Source organism: Hyperolius riggenbachi, chromosome 7 (assembly GCF_040937935.1).
Source record: "Hyperolius riggenbachi isolate aHypRig1 chromosome 7, aHypRig1.pri, whole genome shotgun sequence".
Taxonomy (NCBI): domain Eukaryota; kingdom Metazoa; phylum Chordata; class Amphibia; order Anura; family Hyperoliidae; genus Hyperolius; species Hyperolius riggenbachi.
Genome location: NC_090652.1, coordinates 21,628,694 through 21,656,054, shown reverse-complemented (window position 1 = coordinate 21,656,054; position 27,361 = coordinate 21,628,694). Strand labels below are relative to the sequence as shown.

Sequence of the window (27,361 nt, the reverse complement as noted above, 5' to 3'; positions counted from 1 at the left end):
TCAAGAGGTTAAGGGGCATTTCATGTAGAGTATCATGTATATAACATTGGATGACTCACAGGAAAATTGGTCTGGTATTTCATGATATTTCTGCGAGTTTGAGGCTTGTGCACAAGATATAAGGGCAGGTCTCACACCTTATGTTATTGCGGTGTAATGTTCCTGGAGTTTCTGGTGTAGATAATGCACTTCTGATAATCTTGTCTTAAAAATTGGGAGGTTTGCCTGAAAGCAAGCAGTGGTAAATCAGGAAAAAAATGCCTTCAGGCGTTTGTCTTTATGAAGTATCGGTTGCAGGGCTTTCGATATCTTCCTCAGGGTCTTTAATCTTGGGTTGTTGGTGACCACTATTGGGACTCTGGTTTCAGTCTTGGGTTTGTATTTCAACAGTTCCTCTCTTGATTTTAAAGTTGCTCTGTATTTGATCATCAATGATTTGTGGATGATATCCCTGATCTATGAATAGATTACGTAGCAACACAAGTTGTCGGTCTCTGTCCTCTGAATTTGAACATATTCGGTTATACCTCAGAACATGGCTGTAAACAATAGATTTTTGTTGGGTGTATTACGGGTGGAAACTATTCCACTTGAGGTAAATATGCCGGTCAGTTGGTTTACAGTATATGGAAGTTTGTAATAATCCATCTTTTAGAGAAATTGTAGTATCCAGGAAACAGACATGGGAGGATGAAAAGCTGAGCGTTAACTTTATATTCTTGTGGTGCTCTGAGAAGTTTTTGTGGAATTTGATTAACTCAGCTTTTCATCCTCCCATGTCTGGTTCCTGGATACCACAATTTATATGCAAGACAGAATTTTACCAACATTCATACATCGTAAACCAACTGACGACGACCTCAAGTGGAATAGTTTCCACCTGGAACGCCCCAAAAAAATCTATTGTTGACATCCAGGCTCTGAGGTATAACTGAATATGTTCCAATTCAGAGGCCAGAGACAGACAACTTATGTCACAACATAATATATTACTAGATAAGGGATATCACCCTCAGATTGTTGATCAAATACACAGAGCAACTTTAAAATCTAGAGAGGAACTGTTAACAGACCCCAAAAAGACTGAAACCAGTCCCAATAGTGGTCTCCTTCAACCCAAAATTAAAAGACACCGAGGAAGATATCGAAAGTCCTACAACCGATCCTTCAGGCGTTTGTCGTTGTGAAGTTTTTCCTGATTTACCAATGCTTGCTTTCAGACAACCTCCCAGTTAGAGACAAAAGATTATCAGAAGGGCACTATCTACACCAGAAACTCCAGGCACGTTACGCTGCAATAACACAAGGTGTGAGACTTGTCCTTATATCTTGTGCACAAGCCAAATACCAAACTCACAGAAATATCAAATACCAAACCAATTTTCCTGCGAGTCATCCAAAGTTGTATACCTGATACGCTGCATGAAATGCCCATCAAAAGGAATCTATATAGGAGAAAGTTGAAACAGGACAAAAACTGCACAAAAGTGAACAATCACCTCTTTAAAATGATTGAGGGTAAAATGGACACACCAGTGGCCCAACACTTCTCTGAACCAGGACACAGCAAGCAAGATCTAAAAGTACTTATTCTTTAAAGGGAACCTGTACTGAGTAAAATTATTTAAACACATGTGGTAACTTTAAATGAACATTGCATACTTACCTTGCCATCAGTTCCTCTCAGAAGCTCACCATTTTCTTCTGACAATGATCCCTTCTAGTTCTGACAATATTTTGTCAGAACTGAAATATATCAGTTGCTGTCAGTTACAGCTGAGAGGAGAACTGATGTGTCCTTGTTTCCCTATGGCTCAAGTGGGCGATGTTACAGTTTAACCGTGTGCTGACCAGAAAGCTGTTATGGAATAATGGCCATTTTCAAAATGGAGGACAGAATTTCATTGATCAGTGGATGAATAGGACACAGGAGAGGAGAAAGATCGATAAGTAGTGTACAAGGGAGGTAAGCATGACTTGTGCATGTTTATTTTGACAATTTTCAGTTCAGGTTTTCCTTTAACCTGCCTGGCGTTCCGATTCCCGTGGCCCTGCGGCCGCGGGAAAGTTTTTTGCAAATTTTTTTTTTTTAAATATATCATGTAGCTAGCCTAGCGCTAGCTACATGATTCCCCCCTCCCTGCGGCGTCCCTCCCACCCCTCCGATCCCCGCCGGCGCAATCATCCATCCGGAAATCCTGTTCTGAACGGGATTTCCAGGAGGGCCTCCCCCGTCGCCATGAAGACGCACATTACGTCATCGACGTCACAGGGGACCCGATCTACCCCTCAGCGCTGCCTGGCACTGATTGGCCAGGCAGCGCACGGGGTCTCGCCTGGGGGGCCCTGCATCGTGGCGGGTAGCGGCAGATCTGCGGCGGCGATCGGACACAACACGTAGCAAGCAAAGTGCTTGCTGCGTGTTTTAAAAAAAAAATTCAAATCGGCCCAGCGGGGCCTGAGCGGTGACCTCCGGTGTCTCTGGACGAGCTAGGGCGGTTAAGGTGGCTACATGCACTACGGAAGCCAACATCGGGTCCGTCAGACCCTCCCGCTGGGCGGACTATCAGCAGACAGTAGTGCGTGTGTACGCACTGTCAGACAGATAAGGCTGTTCCTGTTACTACAGCTAACATCTGGAAATATGCCTGGAGAAGGGGATTAGATCCCAGAAAGCTTGCATTTTTTAACTTTATCAGTTAGCCATTAAAAAGGTATTATTTTTACAAGACTTCGTTTTTTTCTACCTACATATATTTTTTTGGCTAACACGGTACAGAAACATTTTTACTACTATTGGCATCAGAGAAAGAGTTAAGATGGAAACCAGCAGGAATAATTTTTTATATCCCATTTCTCTGAAAAACAGGATTAGTTTCATCCCACTTTAACCACTTGAGGACTCAGCCTTTACACCCCCTTAAGGACCAGCGTGGTTTTTTATGATCTGTGCTGGATTGGCTCTGCAGCCCCCAGCACAGATCAGGTTGCAGGCAGAGCGATCCCCCCCTATGGGGATGATGTGCAAGGGGGGGGGGGGGGGGGGGGGTCTGATCGCTCCTGCTGGCTGGGTGTTGTGGGGGGGGGGGCACCTCAAAGCCCCCCTCCGCGGCAAAATTCCCCCCTCCCTCTCCTCCCTGGTGATCGGGGCTGCACAGGACGCTATCCATCCTGTGCAGCCTGTGACAGGCTGTCCTCTGTCACATGGCGGCGATCCCCGGCCGCTGATTGGCCGGGGATCGCCGATCTGCCTTACAGCGCTTCGGTAGCAGCAGCGGCGTTCAATGTAAACGAGACAAACGTCTCCTGCGTTAACATTTAGTCTGCGAGCCGTGATCAGCAGCTCGCAGGCTATTCACAGAGACCCGCTCCGTGATCTAACAGGAAACGGCCGCTCGCGCGAGCGGCCTTTCCTGATTAATTAGGGAGGCACCTGGCGACGCAGATGTGCGTCGCTGGTCCTTCAGCTACCACTTTGCCGCCTCACGGTATGAGTGTGCGGTCGGCAAGTGGTTAAAGGACAACTGATGTGAGAGGGATATGGAGGCTGCCATATATATTTCCTTGTAAGCAATACCAGTTGCCTGGCTGTGCTGCTGATCCTGCCTTTAATACTTTTAGCCATAGCCCCTAAACAAGCATGAGATTTAGTCTCTTCTGATGCCAGAAAGATCAGCAGGACTGCCAGGCAACTTCTATTGTTTAAAAATAAATATGGCAGCCTCCATATTTTAGTTCAAGTGTGCAAGAAAATAAACAAAAAACAAACTTCCCAGATCATTTAACCAGACAAGGTTTCTCTGGCTATCCCAGAGCTGCATACACAGAAATTCTGAAGGCTAGATTTGTCCCCTTATCCCTATTAATGAACCACTCTCTCGAAAAGCGTAACATTTAAAATGCATGCAAACACATTCAAATGAGTGCATTTCTTCCAGAGTAAAATGAGCCATAAATTACTTTTCTCCTATGTTGCTGTCACTTATAGTTAGTAGAAATCTGACAGAACCGACAGGTTTTGACTAGTCCATCTCATGGGGGATGCTCAGGTTTTTTTTTTTAAAAGCACTTCCTACGTCAACTGCCCAAAAAAGTGTAAAGCATCTTTGTATAAACCCTTTTCAGATAGTCTTTATAAAGAATAAAGGTTACGCTGAGAATTCCCCATGAAGGGCTAGACTAGTCCAAAACCTGTCAGTTCTCTCAGATTTCTACTACCTACTGTAAGTGACAGCAACATGGGAGAAAAGTTATTTATGGCTCATTTTACTCTGGAAGAAATGTACTTATTTAAAAGTGTTTACATGCATTTTAAATTTTACATTTTTTCACAATAGTGGTCCTTTAATGCAGATCCGAGATGAAAATCTATCTATAGCAAGTAACTTGCCTATATATCTTATCTAAAATTTTGATAGCTGGCACAGCAAATCTAGCTGCAAACAGCATCAACAGTTTGATTATTTCATCCTGTGGTACAATGAGGGCAGCCATATTTTGCTTGTCATATTACACAGGCAAGCTGTTAGCATCTCCAACCCTCAGGTCAGCCTGTGACAAATTTACTCCCCCCTCTGAAAGGGAACGTAAACCGAGAGATATGGATGTTTCCTTTTAAACAATACCAGTTGCTGGTCTATCCTGCTGATTTCTCTGGCTGCAGTAGTGGCTGAACCACACACCTGAAACAAACAATCCAGTCTGACTTCAGTCAGAGCACCTGATCTGCATGCTTGTTTAGGGGCTGTGGCTGAAAGTATTAGAGACACAGGATCAGCAGGAGAGTCAGGCAACTGGTATTTTAAAAAGGAAAAATCCAGATCCTCAGTATAGGTTCCCTTGAAATCTCTGGCTAGTAACATCTTTCTCCTGCCCAGACTAAGCTCCCATAAGCCCTTGCTACATGGCACTAAGAGTGCCAAGGCACAAAAGGAGCTGTGGGAGAGGCTTGTTTCGTTTATAGGGAATTAGAGTATTAAAAAAAAAAAAATAATAATTGTATTTGGCTTGTGGAATGCCCTATATACTACATGAAAGGAACCCAAGTATGCAATGAGTAAAAGCTTCTTGGATCCACTTTAATCAATCCAAAGGCATTTGGGCCGGTTTACAATCTGAACGCAACCGCGAACTGCAATTTGCATTTTTATTTCCGTTCAACAGAATGAGAATCACACAATCGCCCGCAGAGCGCTGCATGCAGCATGTTTGCGATTTCTACAAATCGTAAACGCTGCAGTGAGACTGATCCCATAGGGATACATTAGCAGCCAGGGATCAGCAAAGCTCTATAAAGCGCACAAGTGTGAAGCAGCCCTTACATGGCGTTCCTAACGGCTCTTCCGAAAATTACAGAATGACTCTACCGTTGTGCAAAGCTGGAATCACTTGCTTTAGCGGCGGCTGCCCCACTTTGTAGGCTGCAATAAGCGCTGATACAGTTTATGCCATACCTTATTTTTTTATTGAGGCCACCCCTCCGAGTTTTACGGACTGGCGTGTTCGGCGTTGGAGGCGGAGAGGGAGAAGAGTTTCGCAACCTGCAAAAGTAACAACAAAATGATATGCAAAACAGAAGGAGGAGCCTCAAACAAGGCTGTCTAAAGATCCTGTGCCCAGGTGTCCAATAACTAAATGGGCAAAATCCAGACCCCCAGACCCGCCCCCTTCAACAGCTTCATATGTGCATCTCCCGTTGTGATTGGTAATATATGTAGGGGTTTGTCCTTCCTGTTTACGCCCAAAAGCATTCTTTCTACAGAAGACCACTATTTAGACAAAACATTTATATTGTGCTTTTCTCAAAGCTCCAGCCACTAGGGAACGCTCTAAGCAGTAGGAAGTCTTGCCCAAGGTCTCCTTACTGAATAGATTCTGGCTTACTGAACAGGAAGAGCGGAGATTCAAACCCTGGTCTCCTGTGCCAGAGCACTTCACCAGTACACCATCCAGCCACTGTTTAGAGTGGCCGCCCCCTCATCAACTACCATCCGTCCTACAACATACATTATATACTCCTATACTTGCATATAAGCCGACCCATGTATAAGCCAAGGTACCCACTTTTACCTCAGAAACCAGGGGAAAAAAAGTGTCTCTCGTATAAGCCCCATCCCCAGTATAGCCCCCTCCCCAGTAGACTAGACATCTCAATCACCTTTGTTGGGAGACTTCAGACGGTTCTTGGTCAGCATCCTCAGACTCTGACAGATCGTACACCGGACACTCTGACGGCTTGACAGGCAGAGGTACAATGGAGTCGCTCTCCAGGTCTTCAACGCAACATACAAGGGTGGAGGATAGACTGCATTACAATATAATCCAGCAAGAAATCAAAACCATCACTTGCGTCCGCGATACGTCACTAGCGCGGCCGCTATGACATTAATGTAGTAACTGCCGCGCTAGAGAAAGAGGAAGGGTCACAAAAATCCTAAAATTTAAAACTCATACAAGTACATTTCTGCCAGAGTAAAATGAGCCATAAGTGACTTTTCTCCTATGTTCCTGTCACTTACAGTAAGTAGTAGAAATCTGACATTACTGACAGATTTTGGACTAGCCCATCTTCTCATAGGGGGTTCCCAGGGTTTTCTTTATTTTTAAAAGCACTTAGTGAATGGCAGTTGCTCCGTCCAACTGCCAAAATAGTGTGCAGCGGGCAGGGAGGCTGACCAGCATTATTGTATACATCATTTTCAGGGAATGTCTTTATAAAGAACAAAGGCTATGCTGAGAATCCCCCATGAAGAGATGAACTAGCCCAAAATATGCCAGTAATGTCAGATTTCTACTACCTACTGTAAGTGACAGCGACATAGGAGAAAAGTAATTGATGGCTCATTTTACTCTGGAAGAAATGTACTTATTAGTACTTCTCTAGAGTGTAAGCTTGCAAGGGCAGGGACCTCCTCCTAGTGTTTCTCATACTGCTGTAATTTTAACATATGCACATGTACCAACTACACTGTATCAACCAACTGTATGTATTGTATTTCTACTATTCAATGTCATGACTGTACGGTGACTTGTAGTTCTTATGTTTATTTGTTCCCCTTTGTTTGTAATATGTACAGCACTAGGGAAGATGTTGGCGCTATATAAATAAAAAAAAAAAAAATGATAATAAGTGTTTTAAATTAAGATTTTCATGACAGTTCCTCTTGAAGTATCGGCAGTGATAAGTCACCACCGCACAGCCAATTAAGGTATCGGCCGCTGCTAGGTAACATGTGGGATGCAGCAGTGTTCTCCCCAGGCTCTTTCAGGCGGGTGCTCCCCCAGCTAGTTTTGGTGAGCACCCAGCTGCAATCGGCTCACCACCTCCTCTGCTGTAAGCAGAATTGTGCACCGGCCCTGTATTCACTTATCTCGCCCCACCCGGCTTCTTTTTCATGCCACCCGGCTGGAAAAAAATTCTGGGGAGAACACTGATGCAGGGAGCATTCAAGTCGCAGTTATTGACTAGCGCGTGCAGCAGTAGCTTACTCGTGCGGTTACGCTGCGCTATCAATAGTGAATCAACCCCATTATCCCTAGACGTCTTGGAAACTTAAAACCATTTTACAGAATATAAGTGGTACCCCAATGGTTGGATTTGCTGTTGAGTGTATGCCCCCCCCCCTTCCACTGGGTCAAATACACTTCTCCTGGCTGGGAGTGAGGCCATCAAGTACTAGAGGGGAGCATTCAAACCCAGAAGGAGGAAGCGTGTGAGCAACATCGGCTATAGGCGGCAACATAGGCAAGTCAACACCTCTACACTCCCCCCCCCTTCCCCACACACAGTTCAGGCTATTCAACAAACCACTAAAGTCTTGAAAATCCAACCTAAGGAATATCTGGGTAACATAGTAAAGTTACAGCAAGTCAGGGATGGGAGATATTAGTGATGCTTTCCAGTATCTGCCTGTGCCGACTGCCTGGTCACACTTCCCCAATGCGACACCCTCTTGCAGGGCTGTGGAGTCGGAGCAGTTTTGGGTACCCAGAGGCGGAGTCTGATTTCATAAACTGAGGAGTCGGATGATTTTTGTACAAAATCCACAGCCCTGTAAAGTAATAGACTAAGGAGTCGGAGCCACTTTGGGTACCCGGAGTCGGAGTTTCATAAACTGAGGAGTCGGAGTTGGAAGATTTTTGTACCGACTCCACAGCCCTGCACTCTTGTGTCACTTTCCCAGGAGTCTGCCTCACCTCCACAGTCCTGCTTCTTCTGAAGCTCCTTCTCCATCTCAGCCATGGTGCTGGCATTATCTGGGAGGAGCTTGAGGGAACTGTTCACCTGCAGAGAGAAGACATTGTTAATGAGGTCCTCTACATCAGGGGTCCGTACCCACCGGTCTGCAGGACGTGCCAGACGGCGGTCCCCTGCCTCACTAATGCAGCCGCGGCTGTAACCAACTTCACTCAGAGCTGCGGCTGTTTGCTGTGTGTAGCGTGCGCGGTGATTGCTACCTAAAAGCCTCCAGTCCCTCTCACATCGCTGCACTTAGCCCACCTCCTCCATTGCTCCATTAGCTGAGCTTGGCCTGGTGAGAGGAAGTAGAATGAGGCTGTGGGGAGAGGAAGGCGAGTGCTATGCCTGCTCTCCCTGCCGCCGCACCTATGCTGCCTGGCTACCTACACTAGAGACACCTACCTAGCTAACCTATACTGGGTGCAATTATACTGGCTGCCTACACTAGAGGCACCTACCTAACCTATACTAGAGGCACCTACCTAGCTAACCTATACTGGGTGCAATTCTACTGGCTAACTATACTGGAGGCACCTACCTAGCTAACCTATACTGGGTGCAATTCTACTGGCTAACTATACTGGAGGCACCTACCTAGCTAACCTATACTGGGTGCAATTCTACTGGCTAACTATACTGGAGGCACCTACCTAGCTAACCTATACTGGGTGCAATTCTACTGGCTAACTATACTGGAGGCACCTACCTAGCTAACCTATACTGGGTGCAATTATACTGGCTGCCTACACTAGAGGCACCTACCTACCTAACCTACACTAGAGGCACCTACCTACCTAACCTACACTAGAGGCACCTACCTACCTAACCTATACTAGAGGCACCTACCTAGCTAACCTATACTGGGTGCAATTCTACTGGCTAACTATACTGGAGGCACCTACCTAGCTAACCTATACTGGGTGCAATTATACTGGCTGCCTACACTAGAGGGACCTACCTAGCTAACCTATACTAGAGGCACCTACCTAGCTAACCTATACTGGGTGCAATTATACTGGCTGCCTACACTAGAGGCACCTACCTAGCTAACCTATTCTGGGTGCAATTATACTGGCTGCCTACACTAGAGGCACCTACCTAGCTAACCTATACTGGGTGCAATTATACTGGCTGCCTACACTAGAGGCACCTACCTAACCTATACTAGAGGCACCTACCTAGCTAACCTATACTGGGTGCAATTCTACTGGCTAACTATACTGGAGGCACCTACCTAGCTAACCTATACTGGGTGCAATTCTACTGGCTAACTATACTGGAGGCACCTACCTAGCTAACCTATACTGGGTGCAATTCTACTGGCTAACTATACTGGAGGCACCTACCTAGCTTACCTATACTGGATGCAATTATACTGGCTGCCTACACTAGAGGGACCTACCTAGCTAACCTATACTGGGTGCAATTATACTGGCTGCCTACACTAGAGGCACCTACCTAGCTAACCTATACTGGGTGCACCTATACTGGCTACCTACACTAGAGGCACCTACCTAGCTAACCTATACTAGAGGCACCTACCTAGCTAACCTATACTGGGTGCAATTCTACTGGCTAACTATACTGGAGGCACCTACCTAGCTTACCTATACTGGGTGCAATTATACTGGCTGCCTACACTAGAGGGACCTACCTAGCTAACCTATACTGGGTGCACCTATACTGGAGGCACCTGCCTAGCTAACCTATACTGGGTGCAATTATACTGGCTGCCTACACTAGAGGGACCTACCTAGCTAACCTATACTGGGTGCAATTATACTGGCTGCCTACACTAGAGGGACCTACCTAGCTAACCTATACTGGGTGCACCTATACTGGAGGCACCTGCCTAGCTAACCTATACTGGGTGCACCTATACTGGCTACCTACACTAGAGGGACCTACCTAGCTAACCTATACTGGGTGCACCTATACTGGCTACCTACACTAGAGGGACCTACCTAGCTAACCTATACTGGCTACCTACACTAGAGGCACCTACCTAGCTAACCTATACTGGCTGCCTACCTAGCTAACCTATGCTAGGTGCACCTATACTGACGGCACATACCTAGCTAACCTATACTGGGGCAACTATACAGGGACCCCTGCTCTATGTGGTCTTCAATAATCTAGAGATCAACTGAGAATACCAACTAGGAACTAGGGCTAGTACTAGCTATTCCAGCAAGGTCCTGCTCTGGTCATGACTCCACAGCTCATGTTGGTAGCTGGGCACATATGTAATTCACTTTTTCTCCTGAGTTTTCCCCTAAGTGATATTGTCACACCTCGTCATAAAAGGCATTTTAAAATCACCAGTAGGCAAGAAAATTCTCAATGATTTTGATTGTACCCTTCACCAACTTTTGGGTACTTTTCAATTGTAAAATTCTGAAAAGTTATTTGAAAGAAGATGATAACGCTTTCCTTGCGTTGAAAGACATCCATGGCTACAATTACTAGGTTATGCCTAATGATGTTGATCCAGGGATTTTATCTGATTGCCATCTGGAGTCAGGAAGGAATTTTTCCCTTTTGGGGCTAATTGGACCATGCCTTGTGGGGTTTTTTTCGCCTTCCTCTGGATCAACAGGGGTATGTGGGGGACGGGCTGGAGATTTACTTTGTACTGGTTGAACTCGATGGACGTATGTCTTTTTTCAACCAAAATAACTATGTAACTATATAGTAGGAGTAGAACTTGGATAAGATACTTGTATGTACAGTATATAGTGCCACCATTTTCTGTAGCTCTGTATATAGTACAAAACAAAGTGGAGAGAATAGATACACGAGACATTCAAAACTCCGTACAAACAGGACATCCAGCAATACAAATACATAACTGATGTGAGGTTTGACATGTCCCCAATACTGGTAATATTCATAGGATAAATTACAGTAGAGTAAATAGGAGGAGGTATCTGCCTTTACAATCTGGAGGCTAGACGCTACAGTATAAAAAGACTTCTATTTCAAGGCGCCCAGTACACTGGCTTCCCGGCACAGATACTCCTGCCTGATGAAGCGGGCTGCATCCCACAAAAAGTGTTGCATCCTGGAGGTTTTTGTTTTTAAAAAGTTATTTTTTTCTTAAAATTGACCAATCCTACAAATAGGAGGCACGTTTATCACTATCACTTTTTGATTCAGTTTTCTATATAAAGAATTTTCTACATTTGATGGCCCGCTATAACACTTGTTCTATTTCAAGACCATATAAATAGGGTAGCCACGGTATACCAGTATGACGGTATACTGCGGTTTGATTGTGCATGGTAATCATACCATGCACAATCCCATTTTACCGGTATTACGGGGTGAGGCGAGAGCGGCTCATCGGCGGGGAGAATGGCCGCATTGACGCGAGAAGAGTGGACGCATCGGCGGGGAGAGAGCAGAAACTACTCACCTTCCTTTGGCCACATGCGGCTACAATCTACTTCCTCCCAGGCGTCGTCACATTGGTAACAGCACCCCTGTGATGATGTAGCCGCATATCACAGGGGGCGCTGTTAAAGGGACGACGCCTGGGAGGAAGAAGGTGAGTAGGTTCTGCCCGCTCTCTCCCGCCGTTGCATTGGAGGCACCTATACTGGGGGAACTATACTAGCTACCTACACTAAAGGCACCTATCACTATACTGGGGCAGCTATACCCATCTATACTGGGTCAACTACCTTGCTAACCTATACTGGAGCACCCAATACCTGGCCAGTTTGGGTATTGGCCAGCCAGATCCCGAAGTTTTCGGGTTCTGGCCGTAATATACTTTAACTTTAAAGTGTACCCGAGACAAAGCTTGGGTACAAAATCAGATACTTGCCTTGAGAGGGAAGCCTCAGGATCCTATTAGGCTTCCCACTCTATTCTACTGTCCCCCATCGCTGAGTGCAGCCCCCTGAAAGATTAGCGCCAAGGCAATAATTGTGTAATACCGTATACTGTAATACTGGCATACCGTGATATTTATTGAGACGGTTATCATACCGTCATATTTCATACCGTTGCAACCCTACATACAAAAAAATCCTTTTACGCTAGGTGTTTCTTACTTAGTAACCTGCGTGTGTACTACTACTATTGTCTACTACTATACTACTAGTACCCGTTCACTTTTTTTTTCACTGTTACTGTGTTATTTAATCATCTGTAGTGTGTAATAAATAAGAGTTCCAACACACAGGCCACCACCACCAGCATCCATTGTGAGTGACCTGTGACTGTCACCTGCCCGAGCCTATTGTTTGATTGATTGCGTCTGACCGTGTGTGACCGATTGTAATTGTCACCGAGTGTCTGCCGCACTACTTATAGTGTAGTACGCTAGGTGTTTCTTACCTAGTTACTTGCGTCTGTACTACTACTATTGTCTACTACTATACTAAAAAGGATACCCTCCTAAGAGAAAAGCAGCATATATTCCACCAGTGGTAGCAGCTAGTTTTAACCAGTAAATAGATTTTCTACAATTAAATTGGGAACTGTGCCTATGCAATAAAAAAAAAAAAAAAAAAAAAAAAAGTAAGTGCCTGTCCTAACTGGAAATCCCTGGAGGGGGATTGTTGTATAGATTACAATTCACAAGTTACAAAGCACAAATCGGGTGGTGATAAATCACTAATGTTAAAAAGTAACTTAGCAAGTATAAAATCAGCAGAGATTTTCAGAGATGTATGAAGTGCCACACACAGAACAGGTGGTCAGACAGTAATTCTATGTGGGCTGTGGCTTCAGGTATGTACGAGTAGGTCTAAAGTCCACCTGGACACATCTGAAACTGCACTAAATGATCAGTGTTCTGGCAGGCTCACGATAAAGCTAGCCAGAACTTACGTTAGTTCTGCATTGTATAGACTGTTTGCCATCATGTACTGCTCTTTTGTATTAAGACTAACTTCAGCACCTGGCAACCAGCACTTTTGCAGATGTCTTCTGACAAAGCCCCTTTGGGGGAGAAACATGTAGGGAACTTTTGTGGAGTGATTAGTCACTGATCATTTAACGGAGTTTCTGGCGTGTCCAGGTGGACTTTGGCACTTCTCATGCCTACCCGCAGCCACAGCCCACATGCACGTTACTATTTGAGGACCACAATTCCTTGAATTCCCAGATTTTAGACATGCTAAACATTCAGGTCAGGGAGCAGAGGGAAATGTAAGGCACATAGAGGTTGGTTCACTAAAGGAAACCGTGCGAGCAACCTCCTGTTACTTGCACTAACCAGCCGGCCTTAATGTTAGTAACTTTAATGAACGTAACTGGTGACGTATTGTGGTATCGATACATCACTACTGCATGATATTTGTAAGCAGCAGTTTAGTTGCACACGCTGCCACTAGTGTGCGTATTGTGCAGGGACCTAACATTAAGGCACACTAGTTTAATAGCACAACAGGAGGTTGCTCGCGCCATTTCCTTTAGTGAATCAACCCCATGCTCATCTAAGCCCTGGAATAATAAAAACATAAATAAAAATTGCAAAGTGGTAATACCTCCTGAGCCCAAGTAAAGTACCCCCTTGGGTACATACGACGCACACTAGGGCCCATATGCAAGCAACTTTTTCTCTTGAAATTGCTTCTAAATTATACTGTCAAACTGGTCAATAAAATGGCTTAAAGCACCAGCAAGCAAAAAATTACTTTAATTTTGACAGCACTACTTTTGATACATTTTCAATTTCAGAGTGCTGAAAAATTACTTTAAAGAGAACCCGAGGTGTGTTTAAAGAATGTTATCTGCATACAGAGACTGGATCTGCCTATACAGCCCAGCCTCTGTTGCCATCCCAAACCCCCCTAAGGTCCCCCTGCACTCTGCAATCCCTCATAAGTCACAGCCGTGCTGTGAGGCTGTGTTTACATCTGTATTGTCAGTCTCAGCTGCTCCCCCACCTCCTGCATAGCTCCGGTCCCTGCCCCATCCCTTCCCTCCAATCAGCAGGGAGGGAAGGGATGCAGGCGGGGACTGGAGTTCTGCAGGAGGTGGGGAGAGCAGCAGACTGACACTATAGAGATAAACACAGCCAGCTCTGACAAGCTGTTTGTCAGCAGCGTGGCTGTGATTTATGAGGGATTGCAGAGTGCAGGGGGACCTTAGGGGGGTTTGGGATAGCAACAGAGGCTGGACTGTATGGGGAGATCCAGCCTCTGTATGCAGATAATATTCTTCAAACCCACCTCGGGTTCTCTTTAACCACTTCACCACTGAGGGGTTTTACCCCCTGACCACCAGAGCAATTTTCACCTTTCAGCGCTCCTTCCATTCATTCGTCTATAACTTTATCATTACTTATCGCAATGAAATGAACTATATCTTGTTTTTTCCGCCACCAATTAGGCTTTCTTTAGGTGGGACATTATGCCAAGAATTATTTTTTTCTAAATGTGTTTTAATGGGAAAATAGGAAAAATGTGGGGAAAAAAAAATTATTTTTCAGTTTTCGGCCATTATAGTTTTTAAATAATGCATGCTACTGTAATTAAAACCCATGAAATTTATGTGCCCTTTTGTCCCGGTTATAAAACCGTTTAAATTATGTCCCTATCACAATGTTTGGCGCCAATATTTCATTTGGAAATAAAGGTGCATTTTTTTCAGTTTTGCGTCCATCCCTAATTACAAGCCCATAGTTTATAAAGTAACAGTGTTATACCCTCTTGACTTAAATATTTAAAAAGTTCAGTCCCTAAGGTAACTAATTATGTATTTTTTTTAATTGTAAATTTTTGATTTTTTTTTTAATTACAAAAAAAAAAAAAAAATGGGGAGTGTGGGAGGTAATGAGTTAATTTTGTGTGTAAAAGTCATTTATTTGTATGTGAAAAATGTGTAGGGTGTAGTTTACTATTTGGCCACAAGATGGCCACAGTAACTTTTTGCTTTATTGCGACCTCCAAGCCTCCTTCCGGAAGCTTGGAGGAAGAATAAGGAGGCTGGACACGTGAGTTTCTTCTCACAATGATCGCGCTGCCCATAGGAGAGCAGCGGGTCATTGTGGGGCTTAGATCAACGAACGGGAATGGATTTTCCCGTTCATTGATCTCCGGGCGAGCGGGCGGCGGCGGTTTTACTAGCGGCGGGCGGCGTGTTTACGAGCGGGAGCGCGGACAGCGTCGGGAACGCGGAAAGTACGTGTTTCTCCGTCCCTGGTTTTTAAAGGATGGAAAAAGGGGCGGAGAAATACGTACGCGCGGGGGTAAAGTGGTTAAACAAAAGATTAAAACTTCTCTCCTAGGAGAAAAAACAGAGGAGAAAAAAGTGAATTGCATATAGGCCTGTATGTTGAGAACCGAGGCTCTAAAGTATACAACAGCAAGTGTTGTCTGCAGAATATACACACAAAAACAAAAACCCGTTTTTAGTTTTAGTAGCATTTGTGTGTCAGCTTCAATCTTCAGGCCATGAATTAGGCTCTCAACTTTTCTTGTGAAACACCTAAAAAAAAATAAAAAAAAAATCTCTTGCCATTTTTCAAGCAGCTGATCAGACTGATGAGAAATCAATTCAACATTTGGATTGATTTCTTATCAGTCTTATCAACTACTTGAATAGCAAGAGATTATTTTTTTTTTTAGGCGTTTCACAAGAAAAGTTGAGAGCCTAAAAGACCGCTGTTGAGTGTATGGGGCTAGTAAAGATATTTTGTGAAGGCCTGTCTCTGCACAGACCATCTATAAGATCTGCAGGCGAGGACCACACACCGCCATACCTTATTGGAGTACACGGTGGACAGGATGGGGGCAGTTCCAGGAAGGATTCGACGGCGTTTTGGTCGCTGGATCACCACGGCAACATCACTGTCACTGCTGTCATCGCTCTGTGAATGAAGAGAAAGAATCACATCCAGTTCAGCTGTCCTACCTTATGCTACAACCCCCCCCACCACATGCATACCTTATGCTACAACCTCACCAGCAGCCTACAAACCAGTACCACCGGCCTACCTTACACTCCAACACCTTACCACCGGCCTAGCAAATTATGGACCATTTGTTACATTTGATGACCCATCAGGTAAGCAGTCTACAGTCACTGTAGTGTTCTCCCCAGGCTCGATTTGGTGAACACCCGGCTGTCATCGGCTCACCTCTTCACCTCCTCCTATGCTGTAAGCAGAGTTGCCCTGCATTTTCCTCTCGCCCCACCTGGCTACTATTTCATGCCACCCGGCTGGAAAAAAATTCTGGGGAGAACACTGCACTGGATACTGCGATTTGTTCAGGAATACATGCACTAGTCGGAGGGCTCAGGCTTTGCCAAAAACATACCTCACATCTGACCTTCTCTCACTCAGGACAACTAAATACATGTGCTTATTTCTTGTCTGGACTACTGTAACATACTGTGTGGACTACCAACAGACTGACACTGCTCCAATCTGTACTGAACTCAGTCTCATTCATCTCTTGTCGCTCTTCCCATGATGCTCCTCTGCCAAGCTTTGAAAAGAAAACAAGGAAGACCGAGAGCCCAATATGGTGTAGTATGTCAACAATCAGATGGAGACAACATAAAAGTAAATGATGGATATACTCACAAGTCTGGGTTACCTCAAAGGCAACCACTGTAACTGCAGGTGGGGACAATTAGAACCTGACCCCACTCAGGTGTTTAAAAATGTCGCTCTCTGTAGACAGAAAAAAAAGGGGAAAACCCCCTCCACCTGGGGTGGACTGTTCAGTGATAAAACCAGAATGTCAGAGGCGCCAACAAGTATAAAATAGTTAAAATCCGCTTAAAAGGAGGGGTGCAGGTGAATACACCACTCAGGTAAACAATAGACCAAAAAATATAGCCAATAAGCCGTTAATTAATAACAGTAATATTTATTGGGGATTCTCCTCTGCCAAGCTTTTCATTGGCTGCCAATTAACCAGAGGATCCAGTTCAAAGTCCTAACCCTAACCTACAAAGCTCTCCACAATCTCTCCCCAGCACGTATCCTCACTAATTTCCAGATACAAACCCAACCACAATCTCAGATCTGCACACATGTCCGCCTCTAGAATTACCTCCTCGCAGTCACATATACAGGATTCCTCACGTGCTTCACCCCTCTGGAATTCCCTCCCACAACACATCTGTCACTCTCCAAACATCTTTAAACGTGCCCTCAACTCACTTTCCCAGTCAAGCATATGCTCTACCGTAGGCTAGTTCCCCTTTGACGCGGACCGCGTCCGCCGTGCATTTAAACATCTTGCAGGTACTTGGCTTTTTTAGCCATTTTGGCCTCGTAAGTCCTTAAAAAAAAAAAAAAAAAAAAAAAAAAAAAAAATCGCCCCTAATGTGAACAAGCTCAAGGTTTACTTTAATTGGCTGAATTCCAAGCTGGAAGTTGAATTAGTAGCATCTGATTTTAGGCCTCGTACACATTGTCAAACGCAGTTGGCTGTGCGATCAGACGGCAACGTGTACAATCGCACGCCATCTGTATGCATTGTGTGACTGATCCCATTCACTGTAGAGAATGGGTCAGCCGTGCGTTTTGGGAAACAAAATGTGTACACCGCACTGGTATGGAACGCATGCAGTGTGATCATCAGACAGAGCAGTCTATACACTTCTGATGTTTGTGTGTCTGCCTCCTGCATGCATTGCCGAAATATGGACGGCAACGCATGTAGTGTGAACAGTGCCTTAGGATAATAGCATTTATTTGGGGGGTGCTATTGTTGAATGGATCCCACAGCCACTTCCTGCTTGCGAACTTTGGTCATGACCACTAATTTGCTGACTTGTAAAGGGGCCGATACACACAGATTTTCCCGCTGATACACAGCCGATTCGATCACTGATCGAATCAGCTGTGAAATAGTCACGCAAACGCTGACCATTCGATTTCCGTCCGAAATCGATCGTTCCCATCGATTCCCATTATTCCTGTCCGTGCTGAAGATTTCGCTCGATCGCCGGGAGTGCGTCGATGGCAGCGTTCGAATGCCCGACACAATACATTACGTGTTCCGCCGGCGCGTGTCCCCTGGTCACCGCTGCTCCGTCTCCACGCTGGGCTCCGAGCCCGGCAGGCTTCACTTCTTCCTGTCCCGGCAGGAAGTTTAAACAGTAGAGCACCCTGTACTGTTTACTCTTCCCCCAGCAGCAAGTAAAGTGAAGTTGGAGGAGCCCAGATCGCAGAAGAGACAGCAGAGACCAGGGTACTCACGTCAGCCAGAGCAGGTAATGTATAGCTGGCGGGGAGGGGGGGTTAGGGGGAGGGGGGCCGCAGCGCCACAGATTGTGAATAGATTTCATGCTGAAATCGATTCACAATCTATTTGCAGTAAAGGCAGCCATACAATCCCTCTCTGATCAGATTCGATCAGAGAGGGATCGATCTGTTGGCAAATCGACCAGTGTATGGCTACCTTAAAAGAAATAAAAAACCAAATTAGGTTTAGTAAAGTTGTGCAAGCAAAGCCGGTAGCTGGAGAGGACTGTGCTCAAAGCCTGGCGGCAGAAGGGGTCCTAGTGTGAAAAACTGTTGCTGTGGGGTCACAAGTCAGGGGGGCGAGGGGTTTGGCCAATGTGGTCTGGCAGTGCAAGGAGGCCCTGGGGCAATAGCCCCCTTTGCCTTAATGGTAGCGCCAGCCCTGGGTCCCTCATTTCTCACAAATTGGTCGCAACCAAATTGCCGCAAGCTATCCTGGTTTTTCTATGAACCTTCCCCATTGGGACCTCTCAATGTGCCTTTTTTTCTTCTAATAATGCTTTGTTATATTGCTAAAACCATTCAGGTACTGACAAGTCAGCTTTCAAGTAATCCCTACTCAATAGATGCAAATCATTTTAGTTGATGCAGGATTATGCAAATCTTGTATGCATCTTTATTCAACTTAAAAATTGACCAATTGAATGTTACCTTAGCAGGATTTCATTGGTTCATTTTTAAGCTGCAATTTGCATACAAAATGTGCATCTCATCGCCCATCCCTAGTTACATGCACATCCCAGTCCCCATACACAAGCGCAGAGGTATATAAAGCACCCTGAGAAGGACTCCTGAGGCATGCTGGGAGTTGTAGTGCCCCTCAGGTATCTGAAGCAGCCATAGTCCTCCCTGATCAGAAAGTCCCAGCAATCACACCTCCCCACACTTACACTGCCCTCCGCCGCTCCTCTGCCCGCCATCTTTATGAACCCCCCGCCTTACGTCTCAGCCAATCACCGCTATCCCCTGTCTGCTCCACTCCCGCCCACTGAACGACTCGCGCGAGGCATGACGGGAGACGTAGTTCAAACCGGTAGGCAACAGCATGGCCAGAGGAAGCAGGCGGAATTCGCGCAGTTAGTGGGCGGAGCGTGTTGCTCTTGAAGGCAGGAAGAAGGGTGTATAAGGCAGAGAGGCTCATGGGATCTGTAGTTTCGGATTATCTGGAGCGCCTATGATTTTATAGTCTCAGGTTTTGGGGGAGTTGTTTGTAGCACCTGGCAAAACCTGCATTGCATAGACTCATGTGAGGAGTAAGGAAGCCAATGTCCTAGTTACCTGGGTTGCACCAGCGATATTTAATCAGGTGCAATAGTACATATAGTTATGTCACTGACTGTCCTCAGAGGAGCTCACAATCTAATCCTACTATAGTCCTAGTCTAATGTCCTACCATATTATTATGCATTTATATAGCACTGGCATCTTCTGCAGCACTTTACAGAGTACATAGTCTACCCTGACCAGACGTCACATTTTACCTGGGACATGTCCCAGGCAGGGACGGATCTAGACCAAGTTACGCCTGGGGCAAGGTCAGGTTTTGGCGCCTAAACTGCCATTCCCCATCCAAACTTTGCCGCCTTTTTAAGAATTCAACAAACTGCGCCTGGGGCAAGAGACCCGCTTGCCAACCCCCCCCACCCCACCCCCTAGATCCGTTCCTGGTCCCAGGTTCAGAGTCCCCTGTCCCAGGCTGCAATGTGTCCCAGGTTATGTCCCACTTTTGGCCGCCGGGTGTCCCAGTCGTGGGACTCTGGTCGCATGAGGTAAGGTTTGCCTCATTTACAGTTTGCAGAGTTAGAGTGATCGTTTTCTGCTGCATTTCATTTGTCAGAGGTAAAGGTAGTTGCATTTCATTTTTCAGAGGTAACAGTTTTTGCAATTCATGTGTCAGAAGTAACGGTTGCTGCAGTTATTTGATGGCCATAGAGACTGCATTTGCAACTTTGGGGTTATTGTTGCAGCATTTGGCATTTTGGGGGCTCATGATTATTAAATGGTATGCTAATACTGTAGCATCAGTGTAGTATCAGTACACTTCACAGAGTACATAGTCATGTCATGGATTGACATCCATGATGCAAATCTCCCATTTCACCACGTTGTTGTGGGAACACTGCTTTTTGTTATGTTTGGGGAACATTGCCCAATTACCTTTAGGGTCACTTTGCCTATCTGTTTTGGGAGGAAACTGTCCCACTGTCTCATAGTTACATTACAGTTTGCTCTGCCCACACCATGTCATGGATACGCCCATAGCCCCCCCCCCCCCCCTTCTCTCCCAGGTTGAGCCAAGAAAAAATCTGGTCACTGTAATTCAGTCATGTCACTGACTGGCCTCAGATCTCAATCAAATCCTGTTTAGACTTAAATCCAAAGAGAACTATGTCCACCATCTAACAATTTAAGAAGCATTGTGAGCATTTTTAGGCTTAAAGGGATACTGAGCAGGTTTTAAACAACAATTTGGATTTTCCTGGGGCTTCCTCCAGTATCACTTTAAAAAGAGGATCTCCATCCTAAAATAGAAAATCGTGCAGCACTGCTGTAATGAAGATATTTACCTGCAGAGTCTTGTCCCACAAAGCCGTCCCGAAGACCGCACATCACTCCACTTCCAGCGCCTGGCCCCTCTCCACAGAGAAACCCGCCAAGCGGCTTACTGCAGTAACTGGTGAGAGGGGAGGCGGGGCCAGGCGCCGGAAGTGGAGTGATGCGTAGTTTTCCTGACGGTTTAGTGGGACAAGACACTGCAGGTAAATAACTTCGTTACAGCAGCGCTGCAGGATTTTCTGTCTTTAACTTAGCTGGGGCTTCTTGCTGCCCGCTGCAGTCATCCTGTGCCATCCTTCCGTGACGCTCCAGCACGCAGTGGCGACCCCCTGTAAGCTAACCAGTCATCGCCAGTCAGAGGTTACTGCGTATCCGCCCACACCCAGATCACGCTCATGTTCTGTGTATGCTCAGTAGTGGTTTTCCCATGTTGTGCATGCACAGAACGCTGCTGTGCACGGGGACACGACGAGGAGTCGCTAACCGGCCAGCTTTCAGGGGGTCACAGGATGACTGCAGGGGGCTGCAATAAGCCTCAAGTTAAACGGGTTTGTTTTTTATCTTTCGATTTCCTTTAAACAAAACCCAAGTTGGCTTTAAGAGAATCAGAGATCAGACATATTGCTGCTGTATTTTTACTTACCCGGGATGGGGGGCCGTCCCCCCTCAGCCACAGTCAATTCCCGTCACCTGGGGCCTTCTGCGCTTGCACAGAAGGTCCGCCCATGCGCAGAAGTTTCGCCGTGGATGTCACTGAGCCGCTTACCGGGGCTTACCACAGCCATGCTTAGTAAAGAAAGTAAAAACAGCAATATGTCTGATCTCTGGTGCTCTAAGATAAAATGTTGTATATGTCCAAGACCACCACCGCTGCCTGGGATCCCCTGAGAATGGTCGGCTGTGCCCTTTGTGCACGAGCTCTGCTGTACTTCGCAGTAGCACAGAGATGCTCGTGGACAAGCTGCTTTGGTGTACTGTGCAAGTGGGTGTGGCCATACTTGTGCAGACAGCACTTGTCAGATATGTTCAGAGGGTCAGTGCTCAGCAACGGTGGGGGCAAGGAGGGCCACGGGAAGCCTCTGGACTATCCAGAAGCTTCTCTCTACCTAGGCAAGTTTTTTTTTTTTTTAAGAACCACCAAGTGAGACTAATGAGTCATATTTATTTCTTTTTAAACAATACCAGTTGCCTGGCAGCACTGCTGATCTATTTGGCTGCAGTAGTGTCTGAATCACACTAGAAACAAGCATGTGGATAAAACTGTCAAAACTGACGTCAGAAACACCAGGGGCTTGATTCACAAAGCCGTGCAAACTGTTTAGCGCGGGCAAAAGTCAGCGAACGGCACTTCACGTGCTAACTGTTTAGCACACCCATGCTAAACAGTTTGCACGGCTTTGTGAAACAAGCCCCTGATCTGCTGCATGCTTGTTCAGGGGCTATGGCTTAATGTGTAGGGGTCCATTTCTACTAGGATATTACATTTCGAATAGGTTTTCCCATATTCAAATTGTAAAAGTAATACCATTTAATGGCTAACTGATAGAGTTAAATGCAAGCCTTCTGGGATCTAGTCCCCTTCACGCATCTTTCCAGATGTTAGCTGAAGTAAAATGTGATTATGCAAATTTTAATATGTGTCAATCATTACATGGGAAACCGATTCAGCGTGCAATATTTACTGTATCGCACTGCATGCAAAAAAATTCACATTCAGTGGTAAGGACTATTGACATTCATTGGTTTAATTTTTAAAGAGACTAACGGAAAAAGTTCCCCTGGAGGGTACTCACCTCGGGTGGGGGAAACCTCCGGATCCTATCGAGGCTTCCCCCATCCTGTGTCCCACAGCGGCAAAGCTCCCCGAACAGTGGGGATGTAAAATAATTACCTTCCCAGCTCCAGGAGGGGGCGCTGTTGTGGCTCTGTGCGTGAAAATAGCACATCTCTGTTGTGTCCGCTCTACTACGTGGGACGGGAGACTTGCGCCTGCGCAGTAGAGCGGACCGACAGCGATCGGCTATTTCCGCCTAACTCAGAGCCGAGAGCAGATACTGCGCCTGTGCTGGAGCCAGGAAGGTAAATCTTTACATCCCCGCTGTTCGGGGAGCTTTATCACCGCCGCCGTGGGACACAGGACGGGGGGAGCCTCGATAGGATCTGGAGGCTTCCCCCACCCGAGGTAAGTACCCCCTGGGGAACTTTTTAGTTACAGATTTTCTTTAATGCACAAAATTTGCATTGCGAATTCATACTTAGTGGAAACGGGCCCTTAGAGGCAGAAGATCAGCAGGACAGCCAGGTAACTGGTATTGCTTAATGTGTAACCAGAGCTGTTGTAAAAGGAAGCTTTGATACTCACCCCGGGCTTCTTCCAGCAGCACAAACATGTCTGAGTCCCACGCCGTCCTCCCGTGGTCTGCTGTTCAGCGCTGGTAACTCAGTCGGGTCCAGTCGGTCTTCTGTGCATGCGAGTAGCAAATGTTCCTTTTACAACAGCTCTGGTTTACTTTAAAGCAGACCTGTACTCAGAACTTCATCTCAGCTCTAAAAGATAAGCAACAGCATAATCTTTACAGTAAAACATCCTTGTTACAGCCGATACAAATCCAGCAATAAATCTGCACTTTGTCTACTTCCTGCTTTCATGGAAGCAGACATGTTAACAGTAGTGAACAAAGAAAAGAGCTGGCATATTAACATCCTGTATTTACCAATGAGCTCTCTGACGTGGCAGTCAGCTGACACAGCTAAGGAATCAAATTACAACTTGTGATTAGTCAGAGATGAGGGGAAATTAGACAGGCTAAACTCTAAATGCATACACTGCATTTCTCTAGGTTTTCCTTCTGTCCAATGCAAGAGTTCAGGTCCACTTTAAAAGGCAATAAATATGGCAGCCTCCATATCACTCATGTCAGTGGTCCTTTAACCACCCTGGCGTTCTGATAAGATCGCCAGGGAGGCTGCGGGAGGGTTTTTTTTAATAAAAAAAAAAAAACTATTTCATGCAGCCAACTGAAAGTTGGCTGCATGAAAGCCCACTAGAGGGCGCTCCGGAGGCGTTCTTCCGATCGCCTCCGGCGCCCAGAACAAACAAGGAAGGCCGCAATGAGCGGCCTTGTTTTGCTTAGATCGTCGCCATAGCGACGAGCGGAGTGACGTCATGGACGTCAGCCGACGTCCTGACGTCAGCCGCCTCCGATCCAGCCCTTAGCGCTGGCCGGAACTTTTTGTTCCGGCTACGCTGGGCTCAGCAGGGCCTGAGCGGCAGCCTCCGGCGGTGATGGACGAGCTGAGCTCGTCCATACCGCCAGGCTGTTTAAACCACCTCAGGTTCACTTTAAACAAGTGACACCCATGCTAACCTAGAAATAAAAAAACATACAAGTAGATAAATACTAGTTTTACTTACACAACAGATGTATTGCACTGTCCACATTAGGATGCCTGTGAATTTTATAAAGGAAGATCAGAGAATCCTATTCTAGGCAGTTTCCATCTTGGTTAGCTTTTAATGAAGCTAATCCTGACATCATTTCCTCCCTCACTCTCTCCTCTTGCTAATTGTGTATTCTTTGCCTGCCCTCCTCCCAGAGTCTTCAGACACTCCCACTGAGGTCTATACTAGAGGCTCATACACAGCAGACTATAGTCTCCACATCAGACAGAAATCTTTGCAAGATGCTGCACACACAGATGCTGTACAGACACAAAAGATCAGTATCTGCAAAAGATCTGTTCCTGCCAAAAATCCATTCCTGCAAATTGCAATGATAGTCTATGAGATCTGCAGATCATCATACACACATGATTTAACTGACATTCATCTGCAGATCAGACAATCGTCCGCAGATCTGAAAATCCATCCTGGTGGATCTGATCTGCAGATGAATGTCAGTTAAATCATGTGTGTATGATGATCTGCATAGACTATCATTGCAATTTGCAGGAATGGATTTTTGGCAGGAACAGATCTGATCTTTTGTGTCTGTACAGCATCTGTGTGTGCAGCATCTTGCAAAGATTTCTGTCTGATGTGGAGTTCAGCTCCATAGAATAGACTGTGTAGAGTATGGCTCTCATACTACATGAAGGGTGGTAAGATTGGTCTGTGATCTTTCATTTTCCAAAGACTATGGTCTGATGTGTGTATGTGGCCTAGGAAGTTGCCTGTCTTAAGTTATTAGAAGAGAAGGAAGGGGGGAAAGGAAAGATTATATTATAGATAAAAAGACCCTCCAGCATGCAACTGTTTTGCCAGCTGATGGCAATGGCAATTTAAGGGCCAGTGCTCCTAAGGTATGTGATAACGCCAAACCATAACAGCAGAAAGTTTTGAATGCAGGATTAGCATCTATCAATACACTCAGACCAGTTGCTGTTGAAATTTGATTTTTATGTTGACAAGCCCGCTTTAATACTGATGTGTTCTTGATTTGGCCACTCCCACTAGCCAGCCTTTGTACATTTAGGAACCGTGCAACGATATACCCCGAAGGCGAGAGTTTGTGCAATGCTAGAAAATCATAAAAAGGGTGTTCATTTAGGGTGGTGAAGCGGTAACAAACCTGTAGTGCCATGTCAAATCATTCAGAAGGCCATTCTCACGGGGACGTAGTGTAGCAGAAGAGTCCTGTGTACCTACCCCATCCTACCTGTCGGGAGCTGCAGATGACCGTGGTGGTGGGGTCTGGCACTGAACAAGTCTGTGTGGCTGTGGAGCAGTTGACGACATTTGGTTGCAGTGCAGATTTTGGGAGGTCAGGATGTTCAGTTTCTGTCTCCACAGACTCCAAATCCACAACAGTGACCTCCACATCCTCAGTAACATCCATCTTGATGGGGATCCTGGGAGTTTCCTCTGGAGGCTGTAAAGACATTTAAACAGACTTATAAGTCTTAGCACCTTCAAATTAAAGTGGCATCAAGTCTCTTCTGTGGTCAAAAGCCTAACACTAAACCCCCCCAAAAATATGTAAATTGTTTCAGAGTTACTGGAAGGGTTAATACTACAACTACTACTTCACTCAGAAGCTAATTGCTAAGCTTGCCATTGATGTGCCAAAGTTATATTATCCCTAAGTATACTTATACTTTGTAGAAGACTATATTAAGCTGTGTAAACAATGTGGAATAGTTTCTAATGTATCCAGGGAAGGTCCATACAAACGCTATTCAAGAGTCACTGCAAATGACCAGTGTCACGGAAACTACTTTATCCGCGACAAAGGCTTGTACTTGTAACAGTAAGGAGAGCTTGGAACTAAGAGCGAAGCTCCTACCAACCAAAAACAGACCAATTTCACACATGGGCAGATTAACACCATACACAGTGGCAGAATTGATATTGTACTTTAACCACCCTGGCGTTCTATTGAGATCGCCAGGGTGGCCGCGGGAGGGTGTTTTTAATAAAAAAAAAAAAAAAAAAAACTATTTCATGCAGCCAACTTTCAGTTGGCTGCATGAAAGCCCACTAGAGGGCGCTCGAGGCGTTCTTCCGATCGCCTCCGGCAAGCATAAGTAACAAGGAAGGCTGCAATGAGCAGCCTTCCTTGTTTGGCTTTCCTCGTCGCCATGGCGACGAGCGGAGTGATGTCATGGACGTCTGCCGACGTCCTGACGTCAGCCGCCTCCGATCCAGCCCTTAGCGCTGGCCGGAACTATTTGTTCCGGCTGCGCAGGGCTCGGGCGGCTGGGGGGGGACCCTCTTTCGCTGCTACTCGCGGCGGATCGCCGCAGAGCGGCGGCGATCAGGCAGCACACGCGGCTGGCAAAGTGCCGGCTGCGTGTGCTGTTTTTTATTTCATCCAAATCGGCCCAGCAGGGCCTGAGCGGCACCCTCTGGCGGTAATGGACGAGCTGAGCTCGTCCATACCGCTAAGGTGGTTAAACAAGCATTGGAGCAGTCTTCATAATTTAATTTATTGTATTTATAAAGCGCCAACATATTACACAGTGCTGGACATTAGTTAAATGTACAGACAATATTTAGGGTGACATACAGCAATACAACAATACATTAATACATGCTAACCAGATCACACAGCACAGTATGAGTACAAGGTAATGCTTAGTCACTGGATGGGAGCATGGAGATTAGGCCTGTCAAGTTCACGCCGCTTTTGACGCCATAGCTCCCTTAAAGATTAAACGTTCCGCACCATTACATCACGCTCGCTGGTTTGACAACTCTATAAAGGAACTAAAGAAACAGGGACGCAGACTGGAACGAAGGTGGCGCAAACATCAGTCTCCTGATGACAAACTTTCCCTAATTGCTCACCTGAAAAAATATCAAACGATGATTAACAAAAAGAAGTCCTTATTCCTGTCTCACG

The 27,361-nt window shown here is 45.8% G+C and overlaps 1 protein-coding gene across 1 annotated transcript in view; it reads right to left on the bottom strand.

The window, feature by feature from the left end:
• Positions 1-19,456, bottom strand: part of LOC137525410 (NFATC2-interacting protein-like) — a 45,373-nt gene extending 25,917 nt beyond the window's left edge. Inside the window, exons 1-5 of the mRNA XM_068246487.1 lie at positions 19,352-19,456; positions 15,960-16,067; positions 8,197-8,284; positions 6,158-6,272; positions 5,454-5,540 (exon numbers count right to left, since the gene is read on the bottom strand). Of these exons, the coding sequence (XP_068102588.1) occupies positions 5,454-5,540; positions 6,158-6,272; positions 8,197-8,284; positions 15,960-16,067; positions 19,352-19,381 (428 nt within the window). The 5' untranslated portion in view covers positions 19,382-19,456. The remainder of the gene's footprint in view (positions 1-5,453; positions 5,541-6,157; positions 6,273-8,196; positions 8,285-15,959; positions 16,068-19,351) is intronic.
• Between the last annotated feature and the right edge of the window lie 7,905 nt (positions 19,457-27,361).